At 51.7% G+C, this 19,261-nt stretch overlaps 1 protein-coding gene across 1 annotated transcript in view; it reads right to left on the bottom strand.

The window, feature by feature from the left end:
* ALX4 (ALX homeobox 4) overlaps positions 1–18,915 on the bottom strand; it is a 38,618-nt gene extending 19,703 nt beyond the window's left edge. The window contains exon 1 of the mRNA XM_042791230.1: positions 18,391–18,915. Within this exon, the coding sequence (XP_042647164.1) occupies positions 18,391–18,793 (403 nt within the window). The 5' untranslated portion in view covers positions 18,794–18,915. The remainder of the gene's footprint in view (positions 1–18,390) is intronic.
* Positions 18,916–19,261: the final 346 nt, after the last annotated feature.

The following is a 19,261-nucleotide window of genomic DNA, read 5'->3' on the forward strand; positions in this document are numbered from 1 at the left end:
AGTCCTGGTTCAAATTAGTGACAGACGAACTTCAAAAGGCTTGCAGGCACCGGCCGGAGAGGCGTCTGCGTGGGCTCTGCCCAGCTGAAGCAGCCAGCCTGCGGCCCTAATCCAGCAAAGCACTGCAGCATATGTGTGTCCCTGGACTACCCTTACGCCCAAAGGGAAGCGTTATGCACTTCAGACAAGCCCCAGCAAATCCTCCCGGCACAGCTCCTCGGCTGCTCCTCACCCCCGGTGCCCCCGTGGAGAAGAGCTGGGGACACGGGGTCTGGATGAGGTGCTGCGGCAGCCCCATCGCTACCCACGTCCAGTGCATCTCAGGGGGATCTGGGTGCTAACATTTTTGCTGGGAAATTGGAAAGCAGGAGCGATGGGAAAGCTAGAGTAAAAACAGAAAACACCCAAAGTTGGCTGAACCTCACTGAACCACAGAAAGGGTTGAGTTTGAACATTGGGCCAAAGTTTGGACCAGGTTCTTTAACAAAATAACTCTGCCATTCTTCAGTTTTACACAGCTGATTAGTAAAGAAAGGCCCAGACTAGGGAAGAAAAACATTCAGCCTTCCCCAAACCTGCCCGCTGTTGGAAGCACAGCTAAAACTTATTTCCATTCTGACTGCACATTGCAAAACTCAAGGCCAGCCAGGTCTGGGACTTGTTAATGTTCCTACCAGCACTAGGCTTTTAGAAGTATTCCAGAAAGAAATTAGGTTTCTGGCTACCCAACCCACCATTTCCCAGTCACTGGGGCTGGGCGACAGACTGGCATCAGCTTTTACTGGCAGAGAGAAGGAGGGCAGAAAAATCACAAACTGAAGCAAGAAGCAGCACAACAAACCTGGGAACATGTCAACTGAGAAGGAAGACAAAATAACTGACAGCAAACCTGACGGCGGCAGGTTGCTTCCCCCAACCTCTACACTCCTCCTTGCCCCGTTGCTCAGGTCACTCGCTGCAAAAAAATAATCTCCCTGCCGTTGGGTCACGAGATGGGGGGGGTGCTGCAGCCCTGCAGGGTTTTCCTGCCGAGGAGATGCTGGTGCCGAGGGAGAAGGGGGAGCCTGGACTCCCAATGGGGTCTGAGGGCAGCAGCCACCCCTGCTAGCCAGGGGCTGATGTCCTCAGTCCCCATGAGCCCCCCCGTGCAGTACAGGGGGTGCACGGCGGCCTCAAGGTCTCACCCACCACAAGAGCTCTTTCGAGGTACTGGGGGGGCAGAGCTGGGCTGCGTGGCCTGGCCGTGAACCGCAGCATGTCTACGCTATAGCTGGGGAGAAAGGGCAAAGAAAGAAAAATCCCTCTAAGACCAACTTGCCTGGAAACTCCAGTTGTCCCTTACACAGTCTAAACAAATATTTATTTAAGTGATTTGGAACGCCCCGATCTTCTTATATGTATCCCCAAAGAGCGTCATAAAACGTCTACAAAAAAGGACTCCGTTAACCTCTGCTGCCCTGCGTTAGAGGCACATATTTCAGCTCCAGTTAAACTGAAGTTTAATAAACTCTTGGCCTCTGTAGGATCCCTCCAGCCTGTCCCAGTCTGGCTGCGGGTCTACACCCACCGCTGGCATTTGCCGTGCGGAGCAGCCACCACGGTGGGGACCCGCCAGCGCCGCTCCAGCCTCCCATGGGAGCCCCCCGTCAATCGTGGGTGCTGTGTTCCCACCCCTTGAGTTTCTTTCTGTCGGGGCCATGAGGAGGAGGGAAAGGATGTTTGAAACTCTCACTCATTTCTCCTCAGCCCCAAAATCTAATCCCCACCTCAATGCACTTTTATCTCTGGAAGGGTGTCTCCACATCCTTCGTGTCACAGCAGGGAGAAGGTGCACATTTCCCATGGGAGCCAGGGTAACCCAAGTCTTTTGAATGACACCAATCACTGATGCAAGCCGCTGTGCTCAGGAAAACACTGGGAAACCCTGCTTGCTTCGTGGTATAAGTGCAATGCTTCCTTCATCCAAAAAAATATATATATGCATCGTTCAATAACCTCATCTTAATGAAGTTTTGTCAGCTTATCAAGGAGTAAAAATGAGACTATATGACTTGGCCAATTACTCTCATGAGACATTTGTGCAAGAGCCCAAGCACATGGCTTGCAAAGGAAGGGGCTGAAAATGATTTACAGAAGCAGTGAGGCAAAGGTTTATTGATAATGAGGCACTAAGAGGAAATGGGATGAATGTGCATAAGATCCCTCTGGTAAATGAATAATGAACAGTGTTCGCAGCCAGCAACTTACGTTTTCCCTTTTAAGTTGAGAATAGCGAGGTGCAGGGCAATGACAGTTATTAAGAAAAATCCATTAGGTAGTACCGAGCAAGGAAAACAGCCACAGAAGTGTGCTCTTACGTGCGAAAGCAGAGTCGTGACTTGCTCAAAGGGTAAACTGTGCTTGTCAAGTAATTCAGAGCGCTACGCACTCCGAGGTCGGAGAAGGGAAGGGGGATTTCATTTCACTTGAGGACTAGTTCACCTTGAAACACACTGAATTGTCACCAGGGAAAAAGAAACAACAAAACAAAACAGGGCAAAACCCAAACAAAACAGAAGTAGGTTTGCATGAGCCAAGAGAATTTGACCTTTACTTTCTTTTCCACCTCTGTGGTTCACTTCTCCTCCCCCCAAGTCTGCCCATGCCCGGGGAGCTGCCCTCCCACAGCGTACTGGGGTCTGGCCACTGCACGTGCCGGTGACCGAACTGGGCCAAGACGTGGACCTCTCACCATCACCAAATTCCTTTATAAAACCACTGTGCGACCAAATTTTGCTGGGGACAGACTGAGTGGGAGAAGACGTTTGCCGTGGCTCCGCTGGCACAGAGGGACGGCCGCTGTCGGGGAGGGGGGGGACCCCCCCGTGCACGGCACCACGATTGCACCCAACGCCGGGACCAGAGCACCGCCCGAAGGGCTTTCGCGCCTTTCCTCTTATTTCTTTTCTAATGTACTTCTTGCTTCCTGGGTCTTCAGGTTATATATGCTGGAGCCCTACCCCCGGTGAACGGTTCCCCATTTTCTTCTCACCGTCGGGTGGGTGAAGGCAATCCTCACTCACACCCTGTTCAGCAGTGTCCTCTGGGCTGCCCACGGCATTCGATCCCGAGCCGTACCAGGGGGTTGCACAGAGATGCCTGAGCCACGACAAGCCCGGTGGGACGAGGCACCGCTATTGCTCGTGCTGTACGGATGGCAAACCGAGACCGAGAGCCACCAAGTGCACAACAGCCATTCTGAGGTAGCTAAGCCTGCGTTTTGAGGGTACTACTCATATTGTTGCAGCTCGGAGACAAAGGTGCTGTTAGCCCCAGCAGATGCCCTAAAACATGAGATACCTTTGTATCTTGGTCACCTAGTCCTAAGCCCCCGTTCAATCCAACATGCTTCAAACCAAGTTTCTGCCACGTCCAGATTTCTTATCCCAGCCTCCTGATGCTTCCCCTGATACAGCTTTTCTTGTGTCTGTAGTTACATCGAACAATGTGCTCCCCTACTTCGCCTGGGTCCAAGCAAGGCTGGACCATCTACGGGGAAATACAGCGACTGCAAGGAGGATGAGTTCAGACCTGGGTGGAAATAGGCCCAGAACACGGGAAATCTGCAGTGTGTTTAGGTGTGAAAATCAAAGCTGTCGGTACTGAGCAACTGAGAGCCACAACTCCTTAAGGCTTGTTCTTAGATAATTTTTCACAGGAAAGGCACGAAGCACATTTCCTACCCAAAGCCCAGCTCCACTGCAACTCTGACCATCTTGCTCCACATCACAGTGCACCAGAACTTACAAAAAAAGACATTGTCAGATTTTTTTCTGACACGCAGAAATCAAACATGTGCTTAGTTTTAGCTACATTCTTGGAAACAGCTTATTTGATTCAGGTGAACTTTCAAAAAATTAGTATTATAAAGAACAGCCAGAGGAAAACAACTGCCGTGGAAGCTTTTAGGCCAAATCATTAAGTTAGAAGCAACTGGAAGCAGGATTTTGGTAGGAAGTGTCAGACAGTAGACACAAACAACAGTGACTTTGGTAATACACTTCCTAACAGAGAACAAATAAATCAGGACTCTTAGAGACAGTGAAGCTCCTGGAGCACCACGAATTCTCAGCGGAACTGGATGATTACGTGAAAGATGATGACCGTGAAAATTAAAAACTGTATCCACATCAGCTGAGCTTGCGCTCACTTTTGTGTTTGTTTCCAGTTAACATTCTAGGATGGGATCATACTGACATGAGTGACTGCAACTGTCAAGTAAACATTAACAAATATTTACAGAAATCATCTTTAGGAGCTCGAGAAATGAGTGTTTGCCCCAGAAACCTACTTCTGCCAGTGGTGCTCATGCAGTGAGGGAAAAGACCTTTATCCCATGCGTCCACCACGTACCTACCTTCCGCTCACCACCACACACACAAAATCTGCTGACCAAAGGTTACTCACAAACATCATCCCAACAACAATCCTGAGCCCCAGACAGACCTCAAAAAAATCATACCTTGCTCACAATTTGCAAATATATTGCAAGGGGCCTTGGTTCCTCCTGCCCTCCATATCCCCAAATACTCCCTTAGGGGAGCCCTTGTTTTGGGAGATTCCTGACTTACGTGTGGGTGTCTGTGTGCCGACACAGCCCCCAACTCAGAAGGGCTCTGCCTAAAGAAGACGCCACCCCTACGCCAGTACTTGGCTGTGTAAAACCAGTGTAAAAGTTGCCTTTTCTAGCAGGGTGGAAAGCGATGGGAGGCCTTAACAGCACGTGGAGAGAGCAACTGCAGGCAGGATGGCCTGGAGGGGAGAATAAATGACACAGTCATAAAACATGGGCTGGAATCAATACATGTTGAAAGTGCCTGTCTGAAAGGTACGTCCTGTTTCAGAGTTTCCTAGCTGAGAGTAAGCAAGACCCTTTTTCACCCGCTCTGTCTTCCTCCCCCCACTCTTTAGAAATAAGCCTAACCTCACGGGTCTGGAAAGAATGAGGTTTGGGGAGAACAGATAGACACTTCGGTTCCCAGTGTCTGAGGACTCCTGGCATTAGCGGGGTCACTCGGCACCAGCTGGCCTCCGCGCCCCAAAGCATCCCCAGCCCTTGGGCTCGGGGGGACCCCAAGGGAAGCTGCCGGGGGGGTATGGTGGGCTGCTTTCTCCATCCTTCTTATCTCAGACTAGGCTTCCCGGGCGCTGTCTTCTCGGATTTACTGTCTCACTGTACATTTGGGTCATGGTTTTGTAGACTTCACAAGAGGCAGACATGCCTGTACGGGAATGTATGATTTCAGCTGCAATTCATTTTTGCTCTCAGGAGAAGATATACAGTCGGATGTAAATAATGGGGCTCCAAACTACAAAACTCCTTCAGTGAACACAGTTGGGAGGCTGTAGCTTCCAACAAGCCAGGGTTTTAGAGCCAAGGTTTTAGTGCTAGAGGAAACCATGGAGGTTCTCCATCCCAAAGAAGGGGTCAGAGAGCCCCGGTGCCACGCCTGCCAGTACCGAGAAGCTTGTCTGGAATTAGGGACTCCAAGTATTTGCAGCTCATGTCCTCTGTTTTCCAAAGCAAAGATGCATCCTGAATCAGCTCAAATCACACCGTTCTTCCCCACTGACACCTCCAACAGCTGATGAAGCCAAGACTTATAAACAGGGACAGCACTACTGCTGTACAGTCCAATTTGCTTCAAACTGTAGTCCATACGAGACTAAATAACATTCCCTTGTAAGTAAATCCTTTGTAAAATAACTCCGAGCTCAGAGGGATGGGGGATTTGTGTGTGTGTAACTTTATCAAGAACATAATCTGACGTAAATAGACAATAAAACTTTGGTGTTTCATCTCCTGTCAGTAAATGGACTTTGGCATTCAGATGCTACAGCAAGAAGCTCTATAGATTATTATGAGTCTGGAAGCCAGCGTGTAATCTCTTTATTTAATGGGAGAAAACTCTACCAGAAGAGCTGGGGGCTGTGGAGCAGAGCTGCCCGCCTGGGGAAGGTGTGGCCTGACACAACGTCCCTTCGTGCAGGACACGGCAGGGCGAGGAGCGGGCAGGGACAGCCCCGTGGGGCTCAGCCGTGGTGCCACGCTGCTCTCCCCGCCACCCTGGCGGGTCCCCTGCTTGGCCCTGCCCCGGGGCACACCGAGCCTGCTCCGGGCTGTGCTTCGAGCAGTCTTCGGCGCCTTCATCTGCTGCCCTCATCGGCTCCTCACACCGCTGGCGAAAGGGAGCCGCTTCGCTCACCGCTGCCAGGCACCCCCGAAAAAAAACCCACCCTTCCTGCTCAGCCTCCGGCCAGCACAACCCCAACCCATGGACCTGCTCCATCTCAGACATACAGGGAGGAAGAGCGTCAGAGCAACCAATTTAGCTATTTACATACTCGTATCGCGTTTTCCCGGCAGGCCAGTTTCACAGAGCCAGCTTGGACTGACTCTGCTCCCACTGGGATGCCACTGCAGGCTTTCGGCGGCTGCTCCCTTTCCTTTTGACCCCCTGAGAAGGAGTTCTCAGCAACGTTTTTGGTTTTAATGAAAACTGTAGGCTACACCAAGCCATTCCTTATTTTTCCCCAGTAGGGAACTAATTTCTGTCAGGCTCGACATCCACAGCTGCGTTCTTGGCTTTCGGGACCCTCTCAGTTCCCCTCATAACTCCTCCTGGGACAGGACCCACCAGCCTCTCACATGTTACTGCATGTATGTGGTCACTGCTACACACCATGGTTTATCTGCTTTGGTCTCCTGCTCTCTCCACCTCTATGGGATGTGGCATCAGCCAGGTTTCTACATAGAAGCCTACATCAGAGAACATACATGTTGCCTGAGGCAATACTCACCTTTGTTTTTCTCTAGAAAAACCTGAGCCCTTCCACTTGATTTTTACAAAGTCCAGACAGGCTGGCCTGGTACATGCAAAATGACCTAAATGTACAAAATTCTTGCAAGGAGTGTGCTATGTTTCCTGGCTAATGTTTGAAAAGGAGAACTGGAGTCAGACGGCACTTTCTTTTTCTGCTTCTCTGAAAGTCATTAAAATCAACAGAACAAAGAGCTGGATTAGTCTCAGTCCTGTTGTCATTCTCTTGTAAAATATCTGGGGGGCGATTCAGTTGCCCACTCATAGGTTTTTGGTGCTGTACAAGACACACTAAGGTCTCTCAGATGCCAACACGGGGCAGGCAGATGCCATAGGCCTTGAGGAACACCACTGGGCCCCATTTACACCAGGCGGTGTAAATGGGGCCCAGTGTCATGCAGTTGGCTCAATGCATCCTCCCAGCACCAGCCAAGCTTCCCCTCTCCACCATCCATAGGACACTGACTACCTCCTATTACATTTATTACCATCTGACAAACCTGCCGAAATATTTTGGCCTCAAAGCCTCTGCCTTGCTGCACGTTCTTCATGTCTAGGTCCCCAAATATGGTGAAAAATTCATCCCTTAGAAGCTTGGTTGCAATCACAGCTTCTTGGTTCCTTTTTGGGTAAGCTTCAGGTCATTTTCTAAAGAAATCCATAGCTACCAACAAATATTGTCTGGCAGATTCCACTCAGGCAAAGGCCCAACAACATCAACAGCAATGAATCGCAAGTAAGGTCCCCAGGAGACACTGCTCAGTAGGGTTTCTCCCCATCTTTGGGGACCCACTTTTGAAATACAATGCATGCAAGAAATGCATCACATTTCCTGTAGTAATTTTCCAACATCTGTCTGCATTTTCCTCAAAACCAGTTCTCTCTTGGCTTGACTAAGGATTTTGCAACCTCAAGATGTCCAATGGTTTTGACATCATAACGAAACCTCAGAACCTCCTTTCTGAGTGTTTTGGGTATAATGAGCTCTCATGAATACTCATCACCCATTGTTTTATTTCCCCATCTCCTATACAACATTTCATCTTTAAATTCCAAGCTTTCCCACCATGACCAGAGAGCTCTACCCTGCTGCTCTGAAGAGAGTCGATACTCAGAAGCAGACACAGCTGCTGAATGGGTTGGTTTGGGTTTTGTTTTTGTTGTTATTTAAATCACACCTTGTCTTGATACCAGGAGCCTTTTTTGAGGGATCCTTTTAGCTCCTTGAACTCTGCCCTTGCAAACCTATATCTACACCCTGGATGAAGCAGGAGCGTTTTAGTTCCTGCAGACTGTGAAAGAAAGGAGAGAAAAATAAAAAAAAAAAAAAAAAAAAATGATGCAGTCTCAATCTTTTCTTGCTGTCCTGTTGAGGAAGGCGTCTGCCCAAAAGAAAAAGGATTTGAATAAGGCATTGGCAGAACTAGCCTTTGGTGACTATGGTCTCACGTCGGTGCTGTCCCCACCCCACAGGCACCCCCAGCTGTGCTCAACGGGAGCTGCTTCAGCTCTGAGAATGCCTGAGCCGCGCTCCTCCAGCCACCGAGGAAGCTTCCTCTTCCCACGAGGAGCACGTGGAGCTTTCGGAACTCCGGCAAGCCTGCAGCCGAGCCTGGAGCTGCGAGGCCGGGCAGGCTGACAGCGCCGTGCTCCCCTCCCTCGCGTCGGGGAAGCGCTGCCCCATCGACCCTGCCTGAGCGCTTGCCTGGGGTGCGCGCGTTACGCCTCTTCTCAACCACCCGCCTCCACTCGGGCTTCCATTTCAGCCTGGGAACCTCGAGCTCCCGACAGTCTGTTTTTAAACCACTAGCAGATCCCATCAAAAGGTTCACCATACCCCGCGTAGCCCCGGCTGCACCGCAGGGGCTGGGTGGCTGGCCACACACTACCTGCTCTCTTGGTCTCTGGGGTGAGGGCTGCCTTACACGCGGGAGGGGAGACCCACGCTACACTTTGCTATGGACTTGTGCTAACAAGAAAGCCGTTTTCACCTCCAGATATCCACTGTGGAAACCAAAATGAACCTAGTAAGGCACATCCCAGATACTATCTATTAATGGTAAGGCATAAGCACCCTTTGATTAATATATTACCCAGCAAAGCCTTTGCTGGCCTTTTTTTCTAACCAGAACAACAGATGAGGTCCAAGAACTGGCTACAATCTCAAAGAGACAGCTCAGAGGCCTGCCCACAGAGCCAGGCGCCAAAAACAGATTGCCCAAACCTCTTTCTTTTGCATAAGCCATGTCTTTAAAGGAAAACACTGCAGGCTGAAAGCCCTGGTGCGCACTGACCAGATCCCAGCCACAGTGATGCACACACTGAGCATTAGTTCATCTCCCACCTTGGCTATGCGGAGCATTTTCCTGGATCCCAGCAGTCCAGTATCCTGCACACATCAAGGACACTTTCCCCAGTCCCTGCCTTCCCTCATACCTATGGGGTGGCTCTATTTTGGATTGTCCCACTGTCTCCCTCTCTGTCTACTTTCAGTTACCAACTGCAGTACCTGAACGAGCATCTGCGGTGCCTCTAAATTGCACAGGTGATAAACCCCTCTCTTGCTGCTTGGCTTCCCCCATAGCCCTCCCTCTGAAGTGAACCGCTGCTAAATGGAGGCGAACACATTGTTCAACTAAGAACTCCAATTTTTGCCACCAGGGCCAAGGAAAAACGGTTTCCCAGGACAACCAGCCACAAAAGTATCCTTCCCAAAAGCAAACTCATTAAAAGCTTCAAGGGAAAAACGGGGTTCTCTGAACACCAAAGTAACATCCAGCCCCGGGCACCACAAAGCCTTGCTACAGCCTCAACTCTAACTTAAAACCAGCATCCCCCAGCTTTGCATGTGCAGCTTCAGGTCCCCTGGTTTCCTGAGTTAAGTTTGGGCCTTTCAGTAGATTTTTATGAGGCTCTGTCCTGACTAGCCATATATTTATAACAACTCTCTCTGTGGATATTTCCCCTCCCCATCAGAGCCGCACTTAACCGAGCTCCCTCAGTCATGTTTGATATTGTAGCCAATCTCCCATTGCTTTCTGTCCTGCACAAGTCCCTTTTTCTAATCGCTTGAAGTGGTATGAACTAGATGAAAATACTCTCTAGCGCAGGACTTTATACCTATATAAAGCAACCGGCTTCCCTCTCTTCCAGTAGCAGCTTTCCGACTTCTGTTCAAGGGCTGAAATGCAGTATTTAAGCTCCACCATAAATCCCACAGCTTCATGGAGTGTTTCTGGCCTCCTGCACGATCTGTCTAAGTGTCTAGCAATTGGTCCACCAGCTATTTATCTTGGAAGTCCTCACTGGCATCTGGAGACGTGAAGAACACAAAATGTCTGCAGGTCCTCTGCCAATTTAGGTGGGTCTCTTCTTCCTCTTGCCTTCTAGCACTTGGCTGTGTCCTGTCTAGCTCAGACTGATATCTGGCTCCAATCTGCTTATGAAGGTTCAGACCAAATCTTGATAAGCCAGGTTATGTCTGTAACTCGGTGATTCTCAGCTCTCAGGTATGGGTCCTTGCCACAGCTGTGCTCCTGACTCCGCTCCAGGATGAGGTCTGGGCATGCACCATCCCAGGGAAGGCTGGAGAAGAACCGCGGGGTGCTCCAGAAGCTCTCGCAGCCTCCTGAACCAGAGACCAGCACCGCTGTCCTGGCTGCAGAACAGACCCCCCCCCCCAGCCCCCCAGCCCCACGTTTGGCCTCAGGGCTCTTCTCTGGGAGCAAGGGCTGCGGAGCGAGGCTCCGTCCTGCACCCGCCTGCCACGGGGTCCTGTCTCGAGTGACATGGCTGGGGCTGGAAAAAAAAAAAAAGATGCTGTGGGCCAGTCCTAGGGGTGACCCGAGCCCCTCCTGGCAGGCCCAGCGGCCGGGGGCCAGCTCCACACCTGGCAGGCTGGTACCCCAGTGAGCCTTCGGTTTCCTTTTTGAGATGGTTTTCTATTCTGTCAGAAACCTTGCTGTGGCTCGGGCCTCCTATTAAGTTTCAGGCTGAACAACGTTTCCCCGTTTCCCCTGTTTGGTGAAACATTTTCTGGCCTGTGTCACACACGTTCCCCAGCACCTCGTGGGGTCGGGGTCTTACCGCTGGGCCTTCGGCTCTCTCTGGGCACTGTCCCAGCACAGAGTCATTCTCTGATTGCTTTTGACCCTTTCAGGGAAAATTCCTGATATTGCCTTCTCTCCCTGCACACAGCTTACAACACTGTTTTTTTTTATTATTTTATTTGATTCTGGTGTGAATTCCTTTCACTTTCCACTGCTCCTGAATAGGTTAGATGTCTGCAAGTACCTTTGTTATCTGATCCTTCTTGCATCAAAAGAATGAATACGGCTCCCCGTCTCCCTCTTTGGAAACTGCATCCTACCCCGACACCGGTGTGACTGCTCCCAAAACGAAGAGGCCAGCCAATATCCGAAGACCTGAGGAGGCAGCTTCCACTACAGGGAGGAACTGGGGAGATCTGAGGTATTTCTCTCATGCAGCGATGCTTGCACACGAAGCCCTATCTCCCTAAACACAACAGCAATCCGACAGCAGTTATCTCAAGACATTACAAGTTCCTTTTATTTCCTCCAGACAGAAGCGTGCCCACAATGCTTGTTCTGTCTCATCCTCAGGTTCCCCATTTCCCATCCACTTCTCTGATGGGCCTTGACTTTCTGTTGACTCCCCCCCACACTGGTTTTGTAGTGTTTTCAGACTTTTACTGAATAAAGGTGGTTGCTATCTTCATAAGCCCCGCAGTTTTCACCCAGCCTCAGTGTACAGCATGTCTATCAGCGACTAAAGCAGCTCTATCACCAGCTGAAAACCCACTTGTCTTAGAGCTAATGAACACAGCTCTTGCTAATAAATAATATATTTAGAAATAATACCGATTCAACTATCTGTTTCCAGCAAGTAGATTAACTGCAACAGGATAAATCCTCAAACCTCATCTTTGCTAAAAAGAAAAAAAAAAAAAAAAAATCAGACATAAATAAGCATTTAACTGCCGAGTTAGGTGATGCAATGGTCTTCGATCGGCACTGATAAGGAGACACCATAGCTCATGGCATACCAGCTTGCCATGGCTAAATCCTGCCAGGATCTGAAGATAGCAGCTCCTCAATGTTGAATCACAGCTCTTCTCAACAGAGAGATAAAGAATTTGATGCTGGTGGGTTCATACTTATATAGTCCATAATATCAGTTGCAGACCACCTCCCGTAAGAGTGCTGAGTCTGCCACTGCTCATCACCAGTCCAATATATCTCCTCTTCTTCTTCCTCTGTCCCTTCTCATTCATCTCTGCTCCTTCCTCCCTGCGTCCCTCTGCCCTGTTCCTCACTGACTTGTCTCTCTTTGATCAAAAAAATGGCCCTGGAAGTATCGTGGTGATCACAAATGCTATTTCACATCCTGTCTACTTCTGTGACAGACAAAATATGAAGACGATTTGCAAGCATGAATGAAAACAGGGCCAAGCAGATTCACCAGTGTGTATAATAACATTGATTCATCTGAACTTACACAGAAAATAAAGTGGAGGTCATTTATTTAATATGTGTAAGTAGCTTTCCTCCTTTACTTATGAACTTTCATTTACAAGTTGAGGCAGCTGAGAGATGTGTAACTATGGAAAATTACTCTAACGCTTTACTCATATGAAACATTCTCATCCAGCTCTTAGCAAATGTTTCTCAAGACACAGGGGTCCTGTATTATCTGAGTTACTGCTCAGGCTTCTCCTAATCCATACCTATTTCTCTTTTCTTTTCGAAAATTTATCTATATGAAGACATTAAACCTATGCTTTCCAAGCTGATTAACAATGAGATGGGATGTTTATTTTATTTCCAAATATGTGGGAGGAATACCTCAGAAACATACGACTTTTGGAGCAGGGATTTCTCAGCATTTTCTGAAAAGCAGGGACCAACTCATACCTTGTGTTGGCCAATGTAGGTTGCCCATGCTGGTGAGTTGCTTTTTAAAGATGAGACCATTAACGTGCAGGTTGAGCCTGGTTTATGGACGGAGAGGCCTCAGCATATGAGAACACACCAATTGCTGCAGCTTCTTACACCTGGCTGTCAGGAAATCTAAGGTCAGGCCCCTCCAAAAACAAACACTGGACCTCTACTCTGTGAGATTTCTGTCTCGGGCAGTGGGGTCCTTCTCCAGCCCGTGGAGATTCTCCTTCTGCCAGAGCCATGGCCCTGGGAAGGTCACACTGATGCCCCTGAGTGGCAGCGGCTTTGCCTTGCACAGGCCACTCGCAGGTGCTGAGCCTCAGTTTTTCTTAACTGCAAAATGGGAAGAAAAGTCTCCGACTGCCACCAGACGCACTGCATTTTTTTTTTCACCTGAGAGTTGCCCTGAACAAGATCATAAAGCAGCTTAAGGACTCCAGGGAGGGAAAGTGGCTGAATAGCTGGGAACTAGGGCGACCAAAGGGACGGGGCTGTGGCTGGAGATGTCCTTTAGCGGCAGACCTTGGCTCGGAGCCTCCCAGACACCACCTCCCTCTTACAAGGGAAACTCATCACGGCTTTGAACGCAGGGCTTGGAAAAGGAATAAATCTTCAAGATCTGAGGGCTTGAAGTCTGCACATTAGCTCCCCTTAAACCCTGAGTGCATTTAACTTGGGAGGTTAGAAACCACAGCCAAAGAAATCTCTTTTGATTCACAACTTGTTTTGAGCAGTCACCCATAAAGCAGCCAGTGAATCACTCCAGCCAGTTAGTCATGCAACCACACTGAATGTACACTCAAAAGGCTGCACAAAATAAACAGCCTGCAGCTCCAGATAACACACACACAGCTCATTTGCGCTATCTGGCATCAGCATATATTGTTAATAGGACTCCTACACCAAACCCTTAGGAAAAGACGCGCTCAGTAAGCATCTCCAAATCTCTCTCCCCATCAGTATTTTTCCCGTCTGCTTCGCGCTGTGTTGCTTTCAAAACAATTAAGACCAGTAGAAGTTTTAAGACTCTTTCTCTCTCTTTCCGCACCCTTCTTGCTGGTAACGTCCTGCTGGGGTTACAAGCAGCGGAGGGCTAAAGCGGGAGTTAATCCCAATCACCAGCGGACAAGTCGAAAATAAACAGCTCTGGTGCGAAAAGAAATCTCCCTGCGAGGAGGGAGCAGCAGGAATACGGGGGGGGGGGGGGGGGGGGGGGAGGGAGGGAGGTTCCCGGTCCTTTGACACATGAGTGTTATAAACAGCTCGGGTCAGGGATCCTATAAAAGCCTCCAGCCAGATCTACCGGCCAAGCCAAAGCGCTAAAACATCTTTGGGAAGAGCCGCGCGTAAAATCTTCCTGCGCAGCCGGGGGGAAGGAGCGTGAGCCCTACCTTCGCGTCCTGCTCCCTGAGGAAATCCCGCAGGTTTCCGCGGAGGAGATCCCGCACCTCCGAGTGTCTGTTCAAACAGAGGCTTAGCCAAAACTCCCGGCGAGAGCTCCCTCCCCTCCCTGGGAGGGTGCCGGAACCCTTGAATGGCAGATCTGGTGGCCCTATTGTGGAAAAGAGAGGGCGATTGCCAGGGCGGCGTCAGCAGCTCCGCCGGGAACCGCCGGCCGAGCCCGGCCGGGCAACGGCCCCGCAGCGCCCGGGGAGGGGCCGCCCCCCGCCCCGCTCCCCTCCCCGCCCGCCCCCCGGCCCCCCTCGCCCCGCTCCCCCCCCCCCCCCCCCTTTACACTCGCCTGTTGCTCCCCGTGGGGAATCAAGGCAGCGGCATCCCCCTCCCCGCGCTTTTATCCCGGCATCGCCCGATGTGTGGTTGGGGGGGGGGGGGGGTGGATGGGTACCCCCTTCCCGCCGGGGCAAGGGGGCAGATGCCACCGGTGTGTGTCCCCCCCCCACCCACCCGGTGCGCCGGGAGCTCCGCAGCGCCCTTCAACATCGGCGGGGGCCCGGGGGGGCTGGGGGGGGGGACACTCTCCCGGAAGGTGGGGACACACACACACATACACACACCGGGAGCGAGCTGCTGTGTGCCCTGCCTGCAGTTTACATTACGTTAGGGGGAGGAGGAAGAGGAGAAATGCATTAAAAATGTCTTAAAAAAATAATAATAATAATAAAAGCACGCATCGAGCCTCCGATTCCGACGGCAGTTGCTTTCTGCACTTCTATTAATTACGCGCTTTAAGTTGCGAATTTTATTTGTTCGCTAAATAAAAGAAACGGTCGTTATTTGCCTAACCCGGCACTTAAAGAATTTCCTCTGTCAGAGAAAGCCCGTTTCCTTTCTCCTGTTTCCTCTGAGCAAACATCCCCATCACATTCACCTTCACTCCCCAAAGGATCTTTTTTTTCAGCCCATATTTCTAGACAGCATCATACGTACATATTTGTGTGTGTATATGAGTATATGCATACATGTGTTTCAAGACATGTAACTTACTTCAGCTCCACGCAGAAGAAATAGCAAGTCAGGTTACTACAGCACATAAATCATCTGAAAACTTCCCTCCCCCCCACAACGCAAGATATATAACCTGTCCTGAATGCTTTTATTTAAAATTTCGGCTTTAATTGCCGGTGCCGCTTTGGGGGATAACCCGCACCCCTATTTAGAGCAGGGAAAGCCGGTCGGGGGGAGGCGGGGGGCCCCGCCGGGACCCCCCCGGAGCCAGGCCGGGAGCGCTTCGGCGGCTGCCACTCGTGTCCTCCGTGTATTTACAGCCACAGCTCTCCCCCGCCTATATTTATCCGTACAATGCAATGGAAGGGCTTAGATCTCGAAATAGAAGCCGAGAGCAATAGATGGCAGGCACGGGCCTTTTTATAAGGGGAAACGAGTTGTTTATTAAAGAATTAAAATTAAACACCAAAAAAAAAAAAAAAAAAAAAAAAGAAAGAAGGGGGGGCGTGGGATCCAGCCTGGGGCTTTCCCGAGGTGATAGCCGGGTGCGCGGCCGCCGTCTCCGGGCGCCGGGCCGGGAGCGGGAGGAAACCGGCAGCCGGCTCATTAGGTTTTATTTTTATTTTTATTTTTATTTTTATCGGGGGGTGGGGGGTGTTTTTTAAATTGAGGGACTTATGGGCACAGCCTCCCCACCGCCCCAGCATCCTTCTCAACCCCGGGGAGCCAGCCTTCCCCGCCGCGCTCCTTGCCGCTCCTGCACAACGCGCACGGCGGCACCGGGAGGCACCGGGGGGCACCGGGGGGCACCGGGGGGCACCGGGAGGCACCGGGGCTGTTTCTGCTCCCTCCAAAAACCCCTCCTGTGGTGTGTGTGTGTGTGTCCCCCCGCCGCCTTGCACCCCCTGTCCCTTAGCCGCCCGCGCTGCGGAGGAAGAAGAGGTCTCTCTATTTCTCTCATTTTCGCTCTCTCTTTCCCCGCTCTCACCCTCGCCGAGGGGATTTACCGGGCTCGGTGATTTCCCGATCCCTTTGGCCGGGCGAGGGGGTTCCTGGGGCTCCACGCCTGCTCCCGGCGAGTTTTGGGACAAGACGGCGAGGAGTTTAGTGGTGCTGCAGTCGCTCTGCGAACCCCCTATCCAGCTATTATTAGCGAGTGTCTCTCTTCAATCTTTAACCGTTATAATAATAGTAATAATAATAATAAAATAATAATATTATTATTGCCATTAATTATCCATGTGTCTCTTATTACGGCCCATCGTCCCCAGCCACATCACACGGGGCTCACAACAAGCCCCGGGCCCGGTCACCCGACCTGCCACCGCCGTGGGGCTCCCACTGAAAAGAAACCAAGGGGGACGCCGGCGGTGTGAGGGAGGGCGATAAACTCGCGTGGATCTACCGGGGCGGGGTGGGGGGGTGTTGGAATGCGTCATGATGGGCTAAACCTGCGCCCTGGGGTTTGCAGCCTCCAAACCCAAGAGAGCCGGTTAGCGGGGAGAGGGTGGCAGGGCGGCCGGGAAGGCACCGGGGGCTCCCCGGCCCCACCGTACCCTTCCCCCGTGGACCCCGGCCTGACACCCGTGGGGCTCCGCGGATGCGGAGAGGGCCTTGGCGCTGGCGTGGGGTTGTCCGCCCACGGGGAAAGAGGGAGAAAACCTCAGCTTAAGCCCCGGCCAGAACGAGCGGTTGCCCGGCACGGCTGCCTGGCGAGGATTTAATGACATTTTCCCCGGGAAAGGAGCCACCTGGGGAGAGGGGAGGAAGGACACCGGGTGTGTAAACCTGGATCCGGGGACAGGGAAGGGTGCGAGGACACTTTGGCTGCACACAGTGGGGGATGGACGGCCCGGCCCGGCGAGGTGTGGGAGATGGGCAGGGAGAAGGCGCCTCTGCCTCTTTTTTTAAATCTAGAGATGGGGGAAATGGGAAAATAAAGAGGGCGAAGAGTATCCAAAATAAAGGTGAGAGCCTCGAGGTGGCATCGCCGGCCTGAACCGGGTCTCTCCCGGCCCCCCCCGCCCTCATCGGGGCTTCCCCGGACACCCCGTCACGGTCCCCTCGCTGTCCCTGCCCGGGGGGGTCACCGTGGACCGGCCCATCGAGGATGGAGACACGGCCACCCCGCACCCGCGGCGATGCGCTGCGCCCCTCTGCCCGCACAGAGATCATCGGGAGGGAGGGGAAGAGATTTAATTTCCACTTTCTCTTCTTCGGAAAAATAACCTTCTTTTTTTTTTTTTTTTTTTTTTTTTTTTTTAATTTGTTTGTTTGATGGATTTTTTGTGTGTGTGCTTTTTTTGTTTGGTTTGTTTTTTGGGATTTTGTTTTTGTTTTTGTTTTGGTTTTTTTTGATGTGTGTGTTTGGGGTTTCTTGGATTTTTTTTCCTAATCGTCTCCACACAGCGGACACTTCCCGAAGAAGCGTTTTCAAACCCACGCTCAGACACGACAGGAGAAGCCACCCCGCTCCAGACTCTCCTGCCGAGCGCCAGCGCAAGGGAGTGTCTTAATTACCGCTAATGACCCGCGGAGATGATGCGAGTGGGTTATCTGCAGCCGGGTAGAAATCAATTAAAGGAGTGACTGTTAGGGGAGAAAGTGAGAGACAGGAAAGTGGGAGAGACCGTTACAGCGGAAAGCGGGGATTTCGGTGATATTTTCCGGAATTTCTCCCTCTGGAAGAGGATCCCCGTGGAGCATATTTCGCGCAGCCCGCTCTTCCTTTCTCTTTCTGTTTCTCGCCCCGTTTGCTGCGGATTTCCCCGAATTGCTCAAGAGCTTCCCGGGAGCGCACCGGCCCCGCTTCGAAATTACCATTAAAATCACCGCAAAGCCGGGGGGGGGGGGGAAAGAAACGCGGCTTTCCTTGGGCATGGCGGGCTCCAAACCCGTCTGGAAATAAAAATAATCGGGGGGGGGGGGGGCACAGCGGCCCTCCCAGCCCCGCACCGCGATGGGGCTGCCCGCGGGCGCGCTGTGCTCCGCGCCTGGCAGCGCTGGAGCTGCACAGGGGCTCTTTGACCCTGGGAGGACTTGTCCCCCCCCCCCAACACATCCCCCCTACCCTTCACCCCCCCCTCAAGAGGCCCTTCCAGCCCCGGGCGCCTCTTACTCCGCTTCCCCCCCCCCCCCCCCCCCGCCCCTCTCCAAGGACTCACCGTAACAGGAGACCTGCAAAGCTCCGTTGTGGCCGCTGCTCTCCTGCAGTTTGAGGTTGCTCTCCGGGGGGGTTTTGCAGGGACCTCGCTGCATGTAGAGGTGGGGGGGTTGCTGCTGCTGCTGCGGGGGGTATTTGTTAAAGGAGGCCGGAGCCCCAGCCGAGCCCGCAGCCTGCGCGTTGCCATCCAGGGACTGACATTCCTGCTGGCTGTAGCGGCTCCGGCACTTCGTGCTGCTGTCACCAAAGCCTTGTCCTTTGCTGGCCAGGAAAGCCGGGCTGAACTTGTCACTTGCTTGAAACGCCCTAAAAGGCGAGGAGCCTTCTGTGCCCTGGGAGGCTGCGTTGTAGTAGGAATCCATGGCAGCCGGATCACAATAAGAAACACAAGTATCAGCATTCATTCCTAAAATTAAAAGGCCCGAGTGTCCTTAATGCGCTTGGAGGGGCACCAGGAACCTCTCTTTCTCTCTCCCTCTCTCATACACACACTCACAGCTGGGCTAGGGAGCTCTAAGAGGATTCAGATGTTCTTGAAAGCTGACCAGATCTCCAAACCCCCTTAAGATCTCGCACAGTAAAAGGGGTCTTTTTCTTTTTCTCCCTCCCTCCCTCTTCTCTCTCTCTCTCTCTCTCACACACACACACACTTGCCCTACGTCTCTTCCTCCAAACTATCTACACTCTAAAGAAGCTCTTCTCCGCACTTTCCCCCCCAACATAGGGGAAGAAAAAAAAAAAAAAAAAAAAAAAAGAGAGAGAGAGAGAGACCTCTCCCCCAATTAATATGTAGATGATGACAGTGGAGGGGAGGGGGCCCGGGAAGGGGTGTGTGTATGTGTATGGGGGTGTGTGGAAGCAGAGAGGGGTGG

The sequence above is a fragment of the Tyto alba genome, unplaced genomic scaffold (assembly GCF_018691265.1).
Source record: "Tyto alba isolate M040663 unplaced genomic scaffold, T.alba_DEE_v4.0 Super-Scaffold_18, whole genome shotgun sequence".
NCBI lineage: Eukaryota > Metazoa > Chordata > Aves > Strigiformes > Tytonidae > Tyto > Tyto alba.